At 43.9% G+C, this 21,517-nt stretch overlaps 2 protein-coding genes across 24 annotated transcripts in view; one reads left to right on the top strand and one right to left on the bottom strand.

Annotated features, from left to right (window-relative positions):
• LOC6591770 (TLD domain-containing protein 2) overlaps positions 1–21,517 on the bottom strand; it is a 70,266-nt gene that overhangs the window by 12,175 nt on the left and 36,574 nt on the right. For 4 of the 22 annotated variants that reach the window (XM_026984756.1, XM_026984750.1, XM_026984751.1 and 1 more), the window contains 10 exons: positions 16,380–16,483; positions 15,427–15,717; positions 14,055–14,543; positions 13,857–13,963; positions 13,637–13,788; positions 12,127–12,703; positions 11,891–12,063; positions 11,025–11,176; positions 10,794–10,956; positions 10,532–10,733 (listed from right to left, as the gene is read on the bottom strand). In XM_026984756.1, the coding sequence (XP_026840557.1) occupies positions 10,532–10,733; positions 10,794–10,956; positions 11,025–11,176; positions 11,891–12,063; positions 12,127–12,703; positions 13,637–13,788; positions 13,857–13,963; positions 14,055–14,543; positions 15,427–15,717; positions 16,380–16,483 (2,410 nt within the window). Of the gene's footprint in view, positions 1–575; positions 1,172–4,685; positions 5,106–9,917; positions 10,008–10,531; positions 10,734–10,793; positions 10,957–11,024; positions 11,177–11,490; positions 11,623–11,890; positions 12,064–12,126; positions 12,728–13,636; positions 13,789–13,856; positions 13,964–14,054; positions 14,544–14,983; positions 15,110–15,426; positions 15,718–16,379; positions 16,484–21,517 lie in introns of those variants that run through there. The other 18 variants (XM_026984754.1, XM_026984746.1, XM_026984748.1 and 15 more) reach the window with 12 other exon arrangements.
• On the top strand, positions 17,231–18,222 carry LOC113564959 (probable mitochondrial import inner membrane translocase subunit Tim17 1). Of its 2 annotated transcripts, XM_026984770.1 has the most exons (3): positions 17,231–17,267; positions 17,327–17,856; positions 17,913–18,222. In XM_026984770.1, the coding sequence occupies exons 2-3, from the start codon at positions 17,359–17,361 to the stop codon at positions 17,931–17,933; spliced, it is 519 nt and encodes a 172-aa protein (XP_026840571.1). In that variant the 5' UTR covers positions 17,231–17,267; positions 17,327–17,358; the 3' UTR covers positions 17,934–18,222. The 2 variants fall into 2 exon arrangements, with proteins under 2 accessions (XP_026840571.1, XP_026840570.1); XM_026984769.1 differs by lacking the exon at positions 17,231–17,267 and having other exon boundaries at positions 17,286–17,856; positions 17,913–18,221.

Here is a 21,517-nt window from a genome sequence, read left to right as displayed (position 1 = left end):
GTCTGTCGTCTCCAGGGCAACTTGGTTTAGTCGGGGAGGTCAGGCCATACTGTTTGCCATGGCTAAACAGTGTGTTTCTTTAGCCATATTTCTAGAGAATTATCTAATGGGGCTTACTAAACGAACGAGTACTGGAGTATCCGCCGACTAACCCCGGGCAGAGCATTGACCCTTGGCACTTACTGACATTCGAGATCGAGACAGTTGACACGTCGAGACGAATGGGGTTCGTCTCAGGTCTCCGGTCTCAGATCTGAGGTATTCTCCCTCTGGTACGAGTATAATGATGATTTCGTAATACCTTTTTGTGCTACGAGTAGTCGCAAATCAGTTCAAGCCATTAACTTGGGTATGAAGAGGCAAAATCAAGTCGTTTGTAATAGTTAAAACGTGTGCGATAATAATTCCCCATTATAGATGTATTTTCTAGCTACAACTATCCACGTGTTCTCCAACAGCAACAACAGACGAGTGTTTGTACACTACTTAACACAACACCAAAGATAAGAGAGGTCTCTATATGAGAGAAAATCTCACGGTAATGCCCAAACTTTCCCGCACTCTCCAACACTCACCGTTTCATGCATTTCCCCGCTCTCATCGAGCAGTGCCTCCAGACTCTGATCATCTTTGGTCGGCGAGAGGGGCGGCGTGGGCGCACGGTTCTTGTTTGCCAGCAGAGAGCGCGGCAGCAGATGCCGCCCATAGTGCAGGTACAGGTAGCGGCCCCACTTTCGACCGGCCAGGCCGCACACGGCGGCCACAGCGAAGAGTACGACCACAAACCACATGTTGCTGAGAGGCAGCAAAAAACACACACACACAAAGCGATAACAACACAGCAAACAAGCAACGGTAGTTAGGCAAAAGCTCAAGCCTGTCCAACTTTTTTGGCTAGCAGTGTAGTGTGAGAGCTTTCCCGCTCAGCAGCATTGTGTGTGCTTTGGCTCTCGCGCTGCTCGGCGCTCTTTCTATCTCTTTCTGTTCCACTCCACAGCTGGTTGTTGGGGTCTTGTGACCCACGAGATTTGTGCTTGGCTTTTTCTCTGTTCTTTTGTGTGTGTTGTGTGTTTGCCGTTTTGTGCTTCTGTTGTTGCCACAAGTTTTATCACGCTCTCTGCTTTGGTGCGCTTTTCCAATACGAGCACTATATAGATTTTTCTCTATAGGTTTTCCTTTTGTTTTTTGACACATAAACAAACCGTCAACACTGCTTCGATGGTCTGCACTGCTGCCGTCACTCTCTCTATTTCTTTCAAATCTTTTCTAATATTTTCTGTAAAAGCTGCAGCGTTTATCGAACTTTTTGCCACTGCGCTGCTATTTTCAAACAAGTCGCTCGAGCGACTGGCATGACGAAACGGACCATAGAATCGAACAGCGCGCACGAAAAAGAAGTTGCCGAGAGAGAGGTAGAGAGAGAGAGAGAGAGAGAGACCGCAAGAGAGACTCACACTCCCTGTGTGTTATTCGCCCACCTCTCTTTGGCACTCACTCTCTCAGCTAAGCTTTTCTGGTGGGGACCGGACGCTCTCTTTGAATCAAGTTTGGAGCTCGCGCAACTTCTTTCGCCTTTCGGCAGACAACAGGTTTGTTGGCAACATGCTGCCCCGCAACAATGCTGATGGAGCTAAAATGTTCTGCATGTTGCGTATACGTAATTTTTATTTTTATGCGATAATTGATTTTCAATTGAAGCAATCTTCACTTGCGAGTATTTCCAGCCCAAACGACAAGCAGCTCACGTGCCAAAAATAAAAACAGATGGGGGTCTGTTTTTGGTTGCATCTGCGTTGGGCCAAGGTTTTAGCCAAAATTTTTGGTTTAATTTGGCGCAAACTGGTTTCTCTGCTTCTCTGCTCTTCTGCAACCAAAATAAAACCAAAGTATTTATCATAACGGCGCCACCACCACCTGACGATGACCACAGCTAAGCCGCATTTGTGGGCGTGTTAAATTCCAGCGACAAACACCAACAAAACTCTACTCTACTTGCAATTTGTATTCCGTTTAGATACGCACTGAAACTGGTTAAAATATGTTTTTCCCACCGAGTAAACAAGCCTCTAAATCGCAGTATTTGGAGTAGGACACATGACATCTGAGAAATGACTCTTGTTTGTGGCAATTGGAACCGGAATCGGGCCTCAAAACTCTGCTCCACTTTGAAATGCATGCATTTACGAGTACATTTCAGAAATCAATCAAATGCGAACCGGTTATGAAACGGATAACTCTCCGTCAGTCGACCAGTCGACTTGTTTCTTTGTTTCCAGCTACGAGATCATCTCAATTAGATCCGACCCGAACCCCGATCTATCAGTGAGGTGGGTTACATCACCTAAGAGAGAATTTATTATGGGGCTTAGAAGGAATCTTCTACAATCCCAAGTTCGTGGTGTTCCAGTATTCCCCTTTATATGTTTTCTATAGTAATATTCCATCTCCCATCTATTTTTTCTGGTATTTTGACTACCCTTTAATCACAATCCAGGTCTTTGAGACAACCCCTCTACAAACCAACGGAAGGCTGGCACATAATTCAATGAAATTTCCTCTGCACGCAATTATATTTCAGTTTTTTTATTTTTTTCGCGACCCCAATTTCAACTATGAAATGATCACGTGTCTGCAGCTGGGGATGTCTTTATAGGTATTCGCATATACGATATTATTGTATGTTTAACTTTTGATTTGTTTTTTGTTTATGTGTGCACGATGTGTGGCCGGTCAGTCGCCCGTAGATACACATGTATCTGTATCTTTCTGGACAGTAGCCAGGCACTCGTACGAATAGTGTTTAACGGGGGTATTGTATTACCGAAAACATGTTTGCAACAATTGCTGGTAGCTGCAATAGGCAGGCTGAGGTGTGATGGAGGGTCTACGACGTAAAAGTCTATGAAAAACATTCGTACACCTAGGTGGAAAATTGGATTATCTTTTAGCTAGAGTGAAGAAAGTGTGAAATGGAACAGAATGTATGGATATTATTTTAGGAATATTATATTCTCAATCACGCACATGGCGGGCAGCTTGTTTCCGTCTAAAAGAACACCTTTTTAATTGATTCCACCTGATCTCTCACACCAAAGCACACTCTCTCTCTCTCTCTCTCTCTCTCACTCTTTAAGCCACACCTCGAACAAATTAAATACGATATGGTACCTATATATATGTATATATATAGTACATATAGTATGTAGTGTGCATAATGGCAGTCAACCATTTGAAATTCGAACCGAAGCCGGATCCACAAAGCGCATACACAACACAACACAACACAATAAAACAAAATCTCTTCACATTTGGCTGACTTCTTGCCCGAATCCGAAACCGAATCCCCATTCATCGTTCATTATACCCATCCCATTGAATTCCCCTTTTTTTAGGGGTTGCATTATCAATTTAATTACAGTTGAATTTCAGTCAAAACAAAAATAATTAAAGAGAGGTGGCGCACCGCCCCTCGAAAGGTGAATGAAATGTCAAATGTGCGGCACTCAAGATCTCCAAAAAGGTTCAGAGTGGAAGAGTCAAGAGTCTAGAGGAGAGAGGATATTCTAGATCGTAAAATATATAATAATGGAATTGGAAAGACTTTAGCGAGGGAATGTCTGTGTCTTGCACACCCTTGATTTCTCTACTTTTCAATCAGATTTCTCCCAAAAGATGCCACACACTTGACTTGATTGAGAGTGAAAGATAAGAGGAGACGTGGAATAAGTGATTGAATAGATGGGAAAGATCTGCGAGAGGGCCTGACTGATAACTGGGTTATGTGTGCCACAAGGGCACAAAGAAGACAAACACTCAAAAGATCTATGGAAATATTCACAGAGTGGAGACAATCGAGCGGTAAAGTTTTCTATTGATTTACATTTAGATTTATTTCCCTTATAAGAAGTATAGAAACAGTTCTACCTTGAGCTAAATTCAAGAAAATGATTCAGAGCCCAAGAAATCATTGCCAAGAGTCAGAAAACGTTACCAGGTTCTGTACTTAAAGTGATTGCTCGGCAAGTAACAATTTAAGCAATTTAAGCCATTTTACTAAGCATTTAAATGTATTGCTATAGGTATATATATTATATTATTCGCAAGGGAAATTACTCGTATCGTATAAGCACGCACAGAAGCGAAAGGATCGTAATGAGTTCTTTATAGACAACACTTAAGTTAAGAACATTAGTTCCATTCCATTTTGATCTTGGGCAACAAGCTGTAATCAACACCCTGTAGAGGATCACATATAGAGGATCTATCTACCATCTTAAAGACCCAATCCGAAAGGGAGTCTAAATATATATTTATGGAAACCATTTCATATCCATTTTTATCTGAAAAACATTTACACGATCATTATCGTCATCATTGGTGCTGGACATTTCGGGGCAGTAGCCGAAATTCCAATGCGATCGTCTGCGGCGGAGACGGACCCTTTATAAGGTGCGCGCTGTCCGACTGTTTATGGCCAAGGCATTGAATACTTTTTGGCTTTCGGGCTGGGACGCGGTCGGCTTACAAAATGCGATGCATTTTGAAATTCAAATTTATTTAATCTTGATATGTATTTCTTGTGCACTTTCGTAAGACTTTCACCCCGAACAGAAATTGGGAGGAGACTAATAGATTTTTGTGGTCTGTACTTTGTGTTTTCCTCATTTTCATATTTTTATATTTACCCTTTTCTTGATGTATTTCGCTATTTTTGAGATTTTCATGGCTTTGGCGCTCATTTTGGCGACGTTCTCTGCCAGCGGCAGCAACGAATGCAGACGCAAAGATTTCCTTTTTCTCTTTCTCTTTTAGTCTTTGTTTATTTCCTTTCTTTTTCTTTTGGCGCTGCGCTCAGGCGTTGCTAATTTTGGACACGCTTTTCGCTCTTTAGCAATGCTGATGCGGAGGACCGTGGACCGAAGACGGAAGGCGGGGCGGAAGACCCAAAAATATATATAAGATTTGCACAACTGCAAGATCTGCCAGATCTAATAATTTCTATAATTGGCACAAAAGTCACATTTTTGGGAAACACTTTCGGAGCATCCGAATCGGAGATCGCGGATCTAACGCGCAGAGAGTGACACGGAGAGAGCGACAGGGAGGGAGAGACGTGACTGTGCGGCTTGAATGTTTTGCGAAAACTAAAACACAAAACATACGTTGGAGCCGTCGTCGTCGTCCCCACCAGCAGCGCCAACAGTCCCAATAACAACAGTAAAAAACCATATCAGCAACAACAAAACGTGGCTCAGCTGCTGCTGCGGCCAACGACGCTGTTGCTGCTTCTCTGCTGCGCGCCGCTGCTGCTGATAGCTCGTCTATGACGGCACGACCACGACTGTGGGAGAGGCTGCCTGACTTGGTTGAATATTGCAGGCCGCCAGTGTGATGCAATGGCAGTGCCTGGCGAATTGGATTGACAGTGTTGGATCGGACAGTTGTGCTCATAATTTGGACTGCCATTGTTGAATGCCCATTTCGATGCATATGCAGTTTGATACGAAAATGTAACACTACCCTGCCATTGACTGTTTGCCTAATGTAGTGCCAAATATTTGCGACTACTGCTGTTGAATCGATTTCAAAGTGGTTCAATAATGCAGGGTTGGTCCGCCAGTGTCTTTTATCGCTTTCTTTTGCTCTCTCAAGAGCTTCAACTGCGCCCTGACTATGTTCCAGACCACCAGTGTGTCTTTTTTATTGCATTTACTATGCGTTTGCGGTCTGACCAAACTTTTCGATCACCAGTTCTCCCCTCTCCCTTACTCTTTCTCCCTGGCCCTTTCGAAGCGACTGCAATTGATGAGAGCAGCTCTCTCCCAGCTCCCCAAGGCTCTCTCTTCAGCAAGTGCTCACGGATTGTTTGTCTTTGCGGCTTTGGTTTACAGATATGCAAACATATTAAATGCCATGCTAATCAATTGATAAAACACGGTCTATATTTATTGCCCTTCCGTGCATGAGCTCAGCTGTTTATCTTGGCCATTTTAAAATGAAGCATTTTTAGCGAATTTATACGTATCAAATATTGTACTTTGTGCATTCCAAGAAACGAAAAACCGCATTATATTAGTAAGAGTTTAATCATGAATAACTCCTTATGAATGTGATCTAAACACTATAACAGAGAGAACTATCAATAAAATTGATTAAGTAAGCGCGGAAAAACATCTCTACTTGAAGGATTATTATCGAATTGGTGTCATACGAGTGTGAACATAGGTAAAATATACAATTACTAGGGTACAAGCGCCTTGCCAACCCCCGGCTCAGATATGAGTAAAATATCGAACGACGCCGACGAGACAAAACTTTTGTATATGATAGAGAGATAAGATCAAACATGTAACTCTTTAGGCATTCAACATGCCCCGAAAATACCTTGACTAATAACTTATTAAAAACCCATCAACATCTGTTAATTATGCATACAAGGCCGCACCCCACACAGCCCTGAACAGGCGTCACCAGCGCTCCTGTCGTGATTAAGGAATATGAGAGGCTCTTCAAGCGGTGCTATATGGAAAACCAGCTCTTACCGCTCCCATTTCTTAAAGCCTCCACCAGTACGTATGCATGTACCAGGTAATGGCGACATTAAACAAGTGTTTATGGTGATCCATTAACGGAATGCGCAATTTAATGTAAGAAATGCATTTAAAATTGAGCAGAGAACACTATCTCAGAGATGGAGAGTGAGTGATATTCGTATGCAAATTGAAAAGACTGTCTTCTCAGCATCGTTGTCGCGGTTTGTTGGCAAAAATTCATTGAAACCAATTGATCGGACAAGTACAATATATAGATATACCCCTTTTTATATATAGTAAACATGTATATTCGATATATGAACAATTGGAAGGCAAAGTTGAGTGTTGCTGGCGTCAGCGAATCATCGGTGTGTGCGGCTTGGGGACTACCGTTTCTCAAGTGTGGCAGGGGCAGGGTTTGCGGTGGGGCGTTGGATCCTCCTCGGCTAATTGAGCATTTAAGCAACAACAAAAAAAAAAACAGCAAAAATGAGTAGAGGCAGAGCTCTGGAGTAAAGCGCATCATTTCTGCTTTTATTTCAGTTTATTCTGCTATTTTTATACACCTGCCGAAACCGGATTTGGCTTCGAAATAAGAAAAATAGACGATGATCATCATGATGATGGTGCTACCCAATCAACGGACACAGAAACCGGCTAAATGACAATCGCTTTAAGCTGGATTCAAATTTGTATTTAATTTCAATTTAATTGGAATATAGTTAGGCTCTAAAGAGGCGGCCCAATTCGATTTCAATTAGAACAGTATTTAAATGGAAAGTGTACTTAAATTTAGTAATTAAATGTATGCAAATAAATGATCGCCCCGCACGAGAAATGAATAATTAACAATTTATGTACACGGCACGCGCTCTCTCTCTCTGGCATAAATAGTCCACAGTAAAAATAAAAATAACCATCGCAAACGGGTTTGTAGATTATATCAATGATGCTGCTGATGATGAGAGCCGATCTCTAAACACATTTCGCTTTAGTTATTCATATTTCATTAGTGTCAAACAATGGTCCGCTTTAGAGACGTCATGTGTTCTGATTTGTGAGGAACTAGTTTCCGATTTATTTTTGGGAATTTTCAGCAGCTTTTAGGCAGAACAGCATTCCTCTTGGAGAATCAGAGAATGCTCTCAAAGAATTCTGAATACCTCTCTGAAAACTATTTAAAGTCCAACCAATCATCTAGCAAACCGCCAACAGTTTGTTTGACAAATGAATGAACGATATGCAAATATCGAATAACATTTAATGAAGAAACAAACCCCGACATATCAGATCAATATCTCTGGCACACTTGTGGGGCTACAAGAATTGTAGTATTCACCCTCCGAATGCTTCACCTTTCGATAATCTAGAAGCCCGATTTATTTTCGGCAGTCTTCGCAGATAAGCCCGGACATTACGCAATTGATGGGCATTATCTGAGCTATTGGTCATGTCATGTCATCTACGGATCATCGAGCTGAGTATCAATTCAACAGAGATTGTGCATTGTTTGGGGCTTCGTTGAGGTCTGGTCTTCATTTTGAAGATATTTGCATTGCTTGGGGCTACGGAAGCAATCATCGTCTATTCTATATTGATGGATGCTTCGTTGTAGAGAGATTCTATTGATAGCTTAGTGCTCCCATAATATATTTCATTTTATACACTATACTTTTATTTAATAGTTATAATTATGGATGTTTTGATGCGGCAGGCGCCTAATGAGGAAACAATTTGCTGATGCGCCGCTACATTGCCTGGGAGGCTGATAATGGCGAGAGGAGTGGGAGAATAATGTCAGAGCTTCAACCCGAACCGATAAGAACGAACCGGCAAACAGTATCAGAAACGGAAAAGTAATGGGGCAGCACTCAAGGTTCCCCTCTCAAGGGCGTAACGCCTACAATATCTTTGCCATCTGCCATCTCTATTCCGAATTACTCATCTCATCCATTGATCGTGATATTTCATTTTGGATATGGCACGCTTATGGGGTGAGATGGGAAAACGTGTCCACAAAGATTGCACAAATAAATGCCAGACTCTTGATAACGTGCCAAAGGCGCTAATTGTTGTAAAAATGTTTATAAATATAATGCCAGACCTGGCCTCTCAAAGTGCGAAAGCATTGCGAAATGGAACTCGATTCGAAGTTGAATCCAAATCAACTCGTAATTAGCATATCGTTTTGGTGCCTTTGTATTGCTAAACGAAGAATGTGGCTAAGAGAATATCAACTGGGGAGGGAACTGGAACTGAAACTGGAACTGGAGCGAGTATGATATGAGGGGGCCTGGTGGCAAGGTTGGACTCTTGCCTGTGGTCGTATGTATTGTATATATTACGCATGTAAATGGGTTACGTTTCGAATGGCTGTTAGGCTAGGTTAGGTAATGTTTCTGTAATAATCAAGCCCCAAAGTGACACCTCTCGGGGGTTTGAAGCCCTCAAAGTGTCGGGGAGGTTCATGAACTCAATTTCAGTATTAAGTGACGCGAAGTACGCGAACTATGAAGTGAATTAGATGGTAATTAAGCACTTTTGTTATCTGGTTATAGTATATAAACTAATTGTTTAATTGTTGAGTTTTCAAAACTGGTTTTTCAATTGATCTTGCTATCAATTAGTATACCTTTTATTGCCCCCCACATTGCGGTCAAACTTCTTCAAACCCACATTTTGTTGTCCTTAAATCGTTTTCATCAATTGATTTGTATATTATTTTTGAATGCAATGAAAATGTTTCAAAATTTCGAGAACAGAGAGAATAAAATACGAGGCCAATCTTTCGAACATAAAACAATAAAAACAAATGCTTCGATACAGAATGAATTTGAAATGCTCGCTCGAGAGAGGGATAGATGAGCCAATGTCTATAAGGTATACAGATATAATATAGATGGATGGAACCAATGCTTGGGGAGTGTGGAAATTCGAGACTTGTGCGAGCGCCACAGTGCCACAGAAACACAGTGCTGGAAAAAAGAGTGGTGCCAAAGAAAAACTCCATAGGACTATTCTTTTCTAGATTTGGGTGCTTTTTCGGTGGGTTGGGTGGTGGTACAAAAACAGAAAGAACCAGAAATACGAGTGCATAAAGTGCTTTGAAAACTACGAAAAGACAGAAACTAAAGAACCAGCGAGCATATTGGAAAATCAACAAATATAATATCCAACGGAAAAACAAAAACATAAACTAAATCGAAAATATGTAAAAATTCAAAATTTTCACACAAGTTCCAAAAACGATTTTTCTTTTGGTTTTGTTTTTTTAAGTTTAAGTTTAAGTTTAAGTTTTTGGTGCGGACAACACAGTAAGGTTTGGTTTTTGTTTTTGTATTTTTTAGGTGAAGAATTCGTATTAAAGGATTGATTTGTCCTAACCTCGCCGCCCAACATTTCCAAGTCATGCGATGCGGCATGGGAAGCCGTTTTAATGATCTTGTAGGTCTTGGCGAACGGCGCCTTTATAAGCTGTTTGTAGTTCAACAGAGGTTAAATAATATCATGTCATATATGTAAGTAGTTTTCATAATAATAGAATGCAATTTCAGTATATGGTTTTATAGTTATAGTTTTATTGGTTTGGGGGTTCAGCCCGTGGTCGATTTCGATGGTTTCGATTTCGTTGGAAAATCAAAGGCAAGGCAAATCAATAAAGGAAAAAGAGACGCAAGGAAAAAGGAAGAAGAAAAACAAGAGAGAAAAGTACACGTGGGGGGAAGAATGTAAACAAGATTTACAAGATTTATATTTATATTGGATGAAGAAGAAATTTGGCATAAAATTCATTGATTAATCATTAAGTTTGATCTGAGGCATAACCTGGAGTAGCAGAGATTTAATAGCTCTTTGAAAAAATAGAACGATTCGAGACTAAGAGCTCGGAGCAAAGAGTTAAACGATAGAACGATAGAAAGATACAAGAGGGAGGAAAGCGGAAGGGGTCGTTCCTGGCCAGAGGCTTGGGGGAGTCTACAGATAAACGGTGAACTTACCTCCCAGGACTCGCGGGTGAGGTCGCTGATCTCCTCGCCATCCTGGCTGCCGCCGCCGAGGCCAGCCTTGGTGGTGCCGCTCTTTGTCCACTCGGTGTCCTCCTGGATCAGCTCAAAGCCACGCGCCTTGATTTGCTCTTCGTCCAGCTCACCGTACAGGTGTTTCACCCAGGTGTTTATGAAGCGATAGAGCTCATCAACGCTAAAAACAGAGAAGGGAGCGATAAAGAAGGGATCTATAGTGGCGTAGCCGTTGACATACCGATTTTTGGGCACGCTGAACCAATACTCGGCGCGCAACTTGTTCTTGCCGTAGGACATGACAGAGGTTGGCAGCGGTATGGCCTTGCCAATGGGCTTGCCCATGCGCAGGCGCAAATACAAAGGTGGGTCAAGACAGGCTCTTGCCGGACGTGGGATGAGCTCTAAATGAAAGTGAGAGAATATACCAAATGTTAGTTAAAGTTCAATCAAATAAGCGGGTTTCCCTTACTGTCCACACTGATAAATAGTTCGGGCTTGTCATCCATCGAGACCATGGAACGATAGTCCAGCTTGGGCGCCTGCTTGGCTTCCTTCAGTTTGGTGCTGGACGATGTTCCCTCCGACGAATGCGGACGTATAAAGGTACCAATTGAGGAACGTCTAAGGGGGTAGCGACAGAACAAACGAATTAGTATAAATATATGGCCACAGGCAGAGGGAGATGAATGATAGGATGATTCAAATTTACACTCGAAACTGATCAAATGAAGCATTGATGGTACGTTGAATCGAAACTAACAAACAAAAGGAGAAATGTGCTCATTGCGACAAAGAAGAAGTTCTTTGCTTTCTTTTGTTTTTTCTTAGGTGAAACACTACATCAAGATTCAATAGCAACAACAATATCAACAGCAACAACGACAACGACAACAACGACATTGACATCGGGGATCCAAAATCCTTCCTTTCCTTACCCATAGGTCATATGACCCTCGGAATGTGTCGAATGCGGAGTCAGTGGCGGCACTGGCGAGCCACCAGAGTCTTCGGACGGTGTTTTCGAAAACAGATTCCCGCCCAGCTCTGAGACCAGAGTAATGGGCGAGCTATAGAATTGTGTGTGCGTGTTGTGTGTGTCAGTAGGGTGTACAATTGTTGTGTGTTCAGTGTTGCATGAGTACGTGATGTGATGTGATGTGATGTTATTTTATTGTTTAGCAAAGCAGCCGATCCGCACAAAACGAAGGTAAGCATTTTGGTTTTGAGATTTGTTCGGTTTTTCAGTTTTCGAAACGAAATAAACAAAATTTGTTGGCACCAATTATAGTCAAGAGATCGATAGATGGTTGCAAATGTTAGCTGGGGGATGCGCACCTTGAGAATACTTTCGAAAAGACACTCTGATTGGAGTCGCCCGTGTTGGGCGCCGAATCAGTGTCCGCCGACTTGTTGAGGCTGCCGGTGCCGCTGCCAGGGGCTGGCACAGCTCCGCCTTCGCCGGTGAGGCCCTCCACCCAGGTCAATGGATACGAGAGGCGCTTCAGCATCTATAAAGTAACAAATTCGAATCAGTATCCGTGACAGTAGTCAAGTGATTCATTAGCGCATACCTTGTTCTTCTTCTCCGACTGCTTGTCGCTGGCCAAAGTGGCCGCCACCTGTGCCTGCACCTGGGCCTGCTGTGCGGCCTCATCGTCCACACTGAAGCTCACGCTGGAGGTCTTCTTGCGCGCCCCGCCAGCACCGGCACCAGCGTCCAGGCTCTGTCCCAGAATGGTGCTGCGCGGCGGCGACTCGCCAAAGTGCGTCGGCACAATGTTTTTCGGTGGTACCCAGTCCGAGCTGAGGACAATGTCAGCGTCGCTGTAAACGGTTTTCTTTGGTATCGGCTGTACGCTGGGCACGGGCTCCCTGATGTCGATGCCCGAGTCGTAGCACGACTGCTTCGACAGCTGCTCCAGGTGCTCCAGATCAATGCCCGATGGCGGTGGCATCATGCCAGTGCCGGGCAACTGTCCCCCAGATCCAGCCATAGCTGCGGCTCCAGGAGCTGCTCCAGCTCCCCCAAGGGTTATGCTGCTGTGTGGCACGCCGCTCACTGAGCTGGCGGCCGAGAGGGGATCCTGGCTGCGGGCGCCGCTATCCACAGTGATGTTGGACTCGTTGTCGGCCTCGTCTTCCGATGATCTTCGGGAATTAGACAAACAATAGCTGAGTAATATGTTCGTGCAGGGCACACACAGATATGTGGTTGGTGTTTTCGTGTGTGCAAATGTGGGTGTGGTGTGTGGTGGGCGGTGTGCGGTTGTTTATCGTTTGTTGTGTAAAGCATTTGGTTTGATAACAGAAATTGCGTTTATGATTAGTTTTAAGGCGTGGCGTGGGTCGAATATATGAAAATAAAAACACAAAAATACAAACAGAAAGTTATTAACAAGCATAAAGCAACAGAAAAAGGTTTCTCTGGCAGGCCAAAGATTAGGCGGTGTCACTAAATGGTTTGCTATCTGAATTGAGTCTAAAATATGGGGGTATCTAATTAAAAATCGAACCCAGCTTATGCCGCTATCAAAGCACATTCTATTATATTTTAACTGATCAAAAATAACAATTATGGACGTTGAATAGTGGCTATATTGGCCATGGAATATTGGTAACTCCTAAAGATCTAAAACATCCCATTTCTATGCTATTAATCCTAAGTGCTTATGGGTTCTTTCTTCAACTTGTTCAACTCTAAGCTATTATAATAATACATATCCTATTCCTTAATAATGGTTATCTTTCAATATGCTGATCATTTCCATGGCAAAATAGTATTTGAAGGGCAGTATAATGCCAAGTACATTGATTTTTTGTGATATTTCAGACATACTCGTGTCGATTTTGTTAAATACAGAACACAGAGGAATAGTTAAACGGAAAAAGGATATAAAAATGGATATATCTGCTTCAACGACGCATCTCTCTGTGGCATGTGATATATGAGACGTCACAGAAAGCATAACAAATATTATTTAAATAACAAAAAGCCTCTGTGTGCACTGCAGTTGTTCACACATCATCCCGAGAGCGTAAGATATAGGTGCACATATAACACACAGCTGAGCAAACACTAACCGGTCTTTGCTCGGAATAGCCCAGTGATGGTCCAACAGACTCTTGCGTCTCTCCTCCAGGGTGGTGCGAGTGTCTGTCAGGCCCAGGCCAGTTTTCTTATCCTCATCCTCAGCGTCAGTCTTAGCGCTATCTTTGGCTTCCAACGACGAATCCTAAAGATTAAAAGTTTAAATAGTTTAGACAAATGCGTCAGGGAAGTGGGAGTGGGAGAATGACTCACCTCAATACGTTCACGTTCAAAGGCCTTGGGGAAGGCGTCACCATCGCGTCCAGTGCTGGAGCAGAGTGATTCCTGGTCATCGGTGATCTCCAATGAACCAATTTCAGCTAAAAATGGAAGATACATCCCATGAGTAAACATCAACGGACCCCAGGGGGGGGAGGGGGGGGGGTTGGTGGGGCTTTGGCCAAGACTCACCCTCCAAACGCTCTTTACTGGCATCGGCATCGTCGCCCATCAGCGGCTGCTGCTCGGACAACTCCTTGGAGTCCTCCTCGACTAATACTGGTTTGGGATAATAGATCTCTGGCTTCTCCGCCTCGCAGCTGCCGGCAGCAACACTGGGACCGGCACCTCCCACCACGCGCATGTGCGCAATGTCATGGAAAATGGCCGCATTCACCACCAGATCCATGGGTGCAATCACACCGTAGCTCTCCGCCTGGTGTTCGATCACCAGCGGATCGCTGACGTTCGGATCGAACATGACGGCATTGGGGGTGACCAGAAGGACGCCGCCCACAACGCCCTGGCCGTCGGTGATGTGACGGACGTTGATCTTGAGGAAGCGTTGCGTAATGACCGGATCATCGCTCTTGTTGGCCTCCTCCTCGGCCTGACTGTTGCCGGCCACGCGCTCGATGTGTCCCGGCTTGGGGGATCCGGGGCGCAGGCCCTCCAGTATGTCTGCAAGGAAGAACATTCAAGACTCGTGGTTAGACGGGATTCTCAGGTGCACAGGTGATTTTCGGTGGCAGCGGGACAACTGTGATTTTTATCAGCGGTCCGATAAGATAGTGCGATGGCCACTGGTTGTGCCTGTGTCTGTGCCTATGCCTGGGGGCTCTGGGGCGAACAGTTGATATATGGGCTAGTTTAAAGTAAATCTCCCCAGCGCCTTGTGACGCCCACGCTTACTGCTGCGACACCACCGAACGTTCGATGAACTGCGCCACAAAATTTGCTTTGAGCGGTCGGCCGCCGGGTTACGTGACCCCCGGGCAAGAGCCTCCTCACATGCACTTCCGCAGCAGCAGCAGCAGTCATTGTCAACTTAATAATTAGCACATTTTCGATCAATTTGATATAACAACAATGGAAAAATCAACAATGAGAGCAACAAGAACCTCCATTCCGCCAGAAGACAGCCGTGTGCATGCTGATGTCGCCGCTCGGGTGGGTACTCCGTCCTGCAGCACTTTACAACGTGGTTCTCACGATCGCTCAACGTGGGCTCTTGATGGCCAATTGTCGACTATATCTTTCAAGGGTGCAAAAAACTGAAAAACTCGCCAGTTCAACGCGGTAAAAAAAAACAACATTGAGAATGGCCAGTGTGACCAGCTGCAGCAAGTGGAAAAATGTGCCGAACATATGACTCGGAACAGTGCTACCCATCTGGCGCCTCATTGTCGCTATTTTTGAATTTTGAAATACTTTTCGTTGTTGTTGCATGCTAAGCAAAGAAAAAAAACAAATACAAGAACAAAACGAAAAATGCAGGCGGCAAATGCTGACTTCACTATTCATCTCGCACCAATTGCACCATTTCCAGCGCGACCCCGCTTACCTCTTTCCCGGGTCTCGTCGCCAGACAGCTTGCGCTCAATGGGACTGGACTTGCCCGAGACGCTGCCGCCGTCGGCGCCCTCGTTGGTGGAACTGCTGGAGGCATCATCTTTGGCACTCTTGTCGGGCACCAGCAGCTGCTGTCCCGGATAGATGAAGGAGCTGTTCAGCCGATTCAGGTGCGTCAGCTCCGATGGGGTCGTATCAAAGCGGGCCGCCACCGAGGTCAATGTGTCGCGATTGCCCACGGTATAGGAAATGGTGGGTATGGTGGGCAATGAAGACTTTTGCCCTGCGGAAAAGAAAAACAATGCAAATCATTAATAAAACATGTATATGAATGGCGTTTCTTCCAGATAGTTTACTCGGTGCCACGCTGATAATAGGTGGTTTTGGCTGCTGCTCAAACACCTCAAATGCCGCGCCATCGGGCCAGTGCGCCCAAGCAATATAATGTTCGGTAAATATCGATAATTTTATAATCATCGATATAAAACCATCGATATGAAACCATCGGTATTAATTTTTAAATCAATCGATATTGACAAACTGCCACCGGCTGGTCACACTTAAAGTTGCGCGCACTGTAGGCAATTGGCGGCATTTTCAAAAACTTTGGGGACGATTGTAGGTCGGAGGAATACGGACAGACAGACACTAGGACTCTTCGAAAACCCTAAACCATCTCGAGCCGTGCCAAAAAAGCTACTAACCCACTTCAAGGGACTACCGACTATCACAAATATTTTCCCTGTGATATGATAAAGCTGATAATTTATGGGTAGTCCCCCATGTAACCATATCCCCTGTCTAATGTTTATGAAATTTCTCTGCAAGTGACTCACGTGCAAGCAAAGCAATTGATTTTGCCAAGCAATAGGTTTGATAACATTTGTTGTTTCATATCTGAAGCGGTATTCCTTGTAATTTTAAAACTGAAATGGAGATACTCACTTGACAGCTTGTCCACACTCTCGAAACGCTGCTCCACCTTCGAGCGCAGCGAGTCCAAGTCAAACGGAGCCGCCAGGCCATGGTCCACGCTGCGCGATTTGCTCCTGTAAATCGTCACGAGGTTCAAGGAGAGCAGTAAGTGGGAGAGAGAAGGAGAGGGGAAAGAGATAATGGCTTTAGAATCGATTGGGGAACATTATTAGCACAATCGCAACCGATTGGCGGCAATCTGTTGCGATCTTTATCACTTACAAATTTTTCAGCTCGCAATTGTGGCCATAACCGGCTAATAACAATTTATTTATTGGGCTTACGTTTGTTTTTAGCTGTAGTAGTTTTTCCCCCCCCTCGCCATGTATTTGTTTGTTTTGTTTTTTTGCGCTTTGCGCTTTTCGTATTACGTATTTTGTTATCGTTTTGTAAAGTTTATCTTGACAATCAGCCAGGTGCCCGAATAAGGCGAAACGACGCATTTTTAAATGTTTTTTCCACAAACGATTTCCACTCGAATTCAGCCTTTAAATGCCTCGGGCCTGGGGACTGTCACGACTCGCGACAGATCTGTGCGACTAGATTCTGGTTTGTCCTTAAAGTGTTTCTCTAAATGTATGCAGTTTGATGGGAATCTCTCATGGAAAGGTACTCGTACGCAGCAGGTGCTGGGGGCATGGGGGCTAAGCGATTTCGATGCGATAGGGGGGGCTGCAGGAATAGAAGACTATGTTTCGATCTGAATAAATTCTATTGTGTTGGGGAACCCGATAGCTATTTATGTGGCACCTGTACTCGAAATTTCCCCACAAATATGGGTCAAATATAGTAGGCCTTGCTAGAGAAATTTCCACTGGTCTAGAGCTTTAGTTTCCCCGTGAACTTCGCCCACATAAAGTAGGTTTTGCTCTCAGAATCTATACTCGTTCTTTGATACTCTTTCACTTCCGAAACAGTAAGCCAAATAAACGATAAAGATCCCCGTACAATGGAACGCGAACCGTGCCCCTTTCGCTTGCTGGAGGACTGCGGCGGTGCCTTCGCCATAGGCGCCTTGGGCGGGGGCCTGTTCCAGTATCTGAAGGGGTTCAGGAATGCCCCCACTGGAATGCGTCGCGGGCTCTACGGCGGTTTGGATTCCGTGAAAATGAAGACACCCGCGATTGCTGGCAACTTTGCCGTTTGGGCCGCCACCTACAGCACGGTGGACTGTGCGATGGTCTTCTTGAGGCAGCGGGAGGACGCCTGGAACTCGCTCTTCAGTGGAGCGGCCACTGGCGGGATACTCGCGGCCAGACAAGGTCTCAAGAGTATGATGAGCAGTGCCTTGGTTGGTGGCGTTCTAGTGGGTCTGATAGAGGGCTTCACCATTCTTATGACCCACCAATCGGCGGACCACTTCCGCCAGTTCTCTTCTCGGGATCGCACAACTGAGATTCTCCAGCAGAAGACTAGCTTTGCCGATTTGTACACTAATTTTACGGAGGTAGGTTCCACTTGAGAACAACATTCTATCTGTATATGGAATCCTCTATCTTTCAGGGCAATCCTTCGTCTGTTTAGAATCTACACACACTTCTGCGTCATCCATCGATCCGTCGATCCCTCCGATCCTCGATCGATAGTTCGATTCTTGCATACAAATTTGTATTTTAGATTATTTTGATTGTTCGTTTCCATTTGAATTAAAATTCATTTGTCGTGCATCGCAAGTCTTAGAATCTTTAATATATTTTTCGCTTTGTTTTTCGTTTCGTTTCTGTATTTGCTGTGCGCATGCCTACCCGAGGCGTACGAGTGTATGGCCACAGACGATGGCTAGTGACGATATCGGAGGCGCGTGTGGTGTGTGCTTCCTAGCCTCCATAATTGTAATTCCATAATTGTAACGAACGAACCCCTTCCTAGATCGTTACACCCGCCCCCTCCGACAGCCGACAGCCCGCAGCCCGCAGCAGTTATCTACAAAATTGGCAAAGTGAGAATATTATTTGACTACCGACCGCCTTTGATTTACGGGTATGGCAAAGCCACAGCCAAAGCCAATTTGCTCAGCTATTTCTGTACAGATACGAAAAAGTACAGTGAAGGCTGCGTCAGATGGACATTGAATGGAAGATAGATATTCCATCTGCCAATGGAAGCATTTCATAGAATATTCTGCAACACTTTTCCGTTCGGTTGTGTGTCATTTGATGATTGACAAAACTAATTTCCGTTGCCGTTCCATTTCCAAAGGAAACACGGTCTCTCTCTCACATGTGTGTCGCTGTTCCTTCTGCCAAAGTTGGTTGCAAGAAATGGAATCAATTGACTGACAGATGCTCCTCCGATGGCAGGCCACCCAGAGAGAGATATTTGAAAGGAATTCCTCACACATTCTGTTTCTTTAAATGCTTTAACAGCTTTCTTTCCTCGTGCAGAAATATTTAAAAATATATAAAAAATGGTATTTGCGCGTGTCTGTTCAGTGCGCTGCCAATTAGCGGCCAAACTGCGATAACCATTATTGAATATCAATGAAAAACAGATAAAAAATGCGAGTGTATTCGTGGATTGTTTGAGCCGCATGCAAAGCGCTTTTTTCTTTGCCTCAGAGATAAACAAATAATTAATAATTATTTAACGAATATTTGTCGCCCAATTTTCGTATTTGTTTTATCGCAGCTTAAAGAACATAAATAACTTTCTATAGGAGCATCGTAGGGGGTGGTGGAATGGTCTCTATTGGAGTCCCTTGTCCAGCCTTAAAGGAGGACCTTCTTCCAAGATCTTTCATGGCATTTCAAAGGCTTCAACCCTAGGCCATCGGACCGTGTCTGGAAATTTCAAGTGAAAAACCTTTGGCAAAAACAAAGTCTAGCAGAAACAACTGTGTTTGATTTTGAAGCTGCCAACATTTGACGCAACGAAAGGCAACACAATTCAATTCAATGCGATTCGAAGCGATGCCTGCCGGGGACTCAAGTAATATTTACTCTGCTTTTCATGGAATTTAATTTATAATTTATTGAGTTCAGGCAGCACTGGAGCGGAGGCTCGTTTGCACAGTTGGCTTTGGCTTTGGGCTTAAATGGAATGGAATTTCGCCTGTTGTTCCTCAGGTAAACATTCATAATTCTACGATATACATACAATATGACATAAATATTATTTCTGTGGCCGGTTGTATTTATTTTTCGCATATTTCTGTCGGAGGCGGAGGCGGAGGCGGAGGAGGTCAACCACAAGGTGCCAGAATATGCTCTTTTTATTCAGCGAATCTTTGATGGGGTTCTCCCCATTTACCTCTCCCATCAATTTACCAGACAAAGCCAGCGCCAATGCCATTTCCTAGACCCCATACCAACAATTTTCGGTAATAATAAACCACGACTAATCGGAAGATAGCCTAAGCCACTTACACATTTACCTAACGACTAAAACTTAGACACGCTTCCGCGTAAACCCGTTGGTCACACTAAATACTCGTATTTACAGCAAAATAAACTCGAATAAAAGATGCAAAACTCGCTGGTGGGAATCTCTATCTAGGGGCCGTAAAACCCCCGAACACTCCCCCCAATGGGTTCCGCATCGTAAATAGCAGTAGATACGGTTTTGGGCATGCTGCAGAAGCACAAGTCATTCACTCATAGTTTCGGTTACACATATATTGTATCTTATCACTCTCCTGCAGTGTTTGCTGTCGATAAGTTGGCCCTGGGCTGCGATCAGTGGCAGCCAGAGTGGGAGGCTAAGTTGTTGCCTTACTGACACCATTCCGCCCCGAGCCAAGTGTCAACAACCCACGAGGGCTTTGCCTCCAGTACCTCCAGTTGAATACCCTTGGAAAAGGGTATTACGATTAAGCGAACAAGAACGGGGGAGCCCTGAATACCCCCCATAAATGTGCCGAATATTCTGCATATCTTTCATGGAAATCCATTCTACATCCAGCTCCCCCTCACTCCCAAGTCTCTTCCTTAGAAACGATCGCTCTTCAAGGGTATCTGTGTCTTCTGCTAGCCAATGCCGAACTTTATTTATTGTTTTCATTGATTCATAGACAGCTTGAACTTAAGCCCATGACTCAGGGGGATTCGTACTTGTAAGACGTATAAAAACATCAATTATGGAGCCTGAGTGCAATTGTGAAATTGATTGTGGAGGGGCGCTTCTTTTACAGCTGCTTCGGTTAATCATTTGTAATAAATACATACTCGAATGAGTCATGGGCTACCGAGACCCGCCACCGCCTTGAGGTAGGTTTCTGATCTTTTTATTTGGCATTGACTTTGGTTCAAAGTCAGCTACGAAGTCTGCTGGCTGGTGGAATGTCCGGCGAAGCCTAGACTGCCGCCAAACGGTCGACTAATCATATCTGAATATAGATTATGGCATAATCTCTTTTTGGTGGGGTCAAAGGTTTCAGATAAAAGCTGGTGCTTTCTGGTTTTCCAATGGGTTGCACCTAAATCGTATTTATATCCTTTGTCCCCGATGTTCTTTTCTGTCTGCGTTATGCAGCAGCTCTCCTCGGTCGATTCTACGTTTCTGTCTGTTATCGTCGTCGCTTGGCAATTGATTTCTTCCTAAAAAATCGCTGAATAACTTATCGGAGCCCCTTTTTCCCGTGTCCCGTGTCTATCTTTTAACATCAATTAAATATCAGCAATTTATTTATACTTACAATATACTCGCGCCCATCGGGGACTTATAAATTATCAAAATTCGTTAATAAGACGACAGCGAACATTAAGATTATCTATAAATAATCTGACTCTGAGTCCAATTGTAATTCGAACACTCGCCTCACTCTCCGACTCTATAAATTATCAATATTTGTCGTTCTTTCGCGGCTCGATTTATTTATTAAGTTAATATTTGTAGTATTCGGTCGTAAATTGCTTAAAGGTTCAACGGTTATGGTCACAATTGGCTGAAAAGTTTGCTTCAAAAATATTTTCATTAAAGATATATCTAGGATATTTAATGTGTGTGTGTGTGAGAGAGCATGCTATAAGTAAGAGTGCTGTTAGGTCAGGCCATGCAACATTCAACAAAGATACAAAGATATATTTATATAAATATACATATTTCAGGCATTCATGATGCAACGGGCTTGGGTTTTGGAGGGTCTCCTCTATGGCGCTGCCTCATTTGAA

The sequence above is a fragment of the Drosophila persimilis genome, unplaced genomic scaffold (genome assembly GCF_003286085.1).
Source record: "Drosophila persimilis strain 14011-0111.01,24,50 unplaced genomic scaffold, DperRS2 tig00000000-arrow-pilon, whole genome shotgun sequence".
NCBI lineage: Eukaryota > Metazoa > Arthropoda > Insecta > Diptera > Drosophilidae > Drosophila > Drosophila persimilis.
Note: the sequence above shows the minus strand (reverse complement) of the source record. Positions and strands in the feature narration are given on the sequence as shown.

Coding starts and splice junctions, on each gene's coding strand:
- LOC113564959 (XM_026984770.1), top strand. CDS start 17,359: ATGGAACGCGAACCGTGCCCCTTTCGCTTGCTGGAGGACTGCGGCGGT. Junction 17,857..17,912: donor TGTACACTAATTTTACGGAG/GTAGGTTCCACT, acceptor TCTATCTTTCAG/GGCAATCCTTCGTCTGTTTA.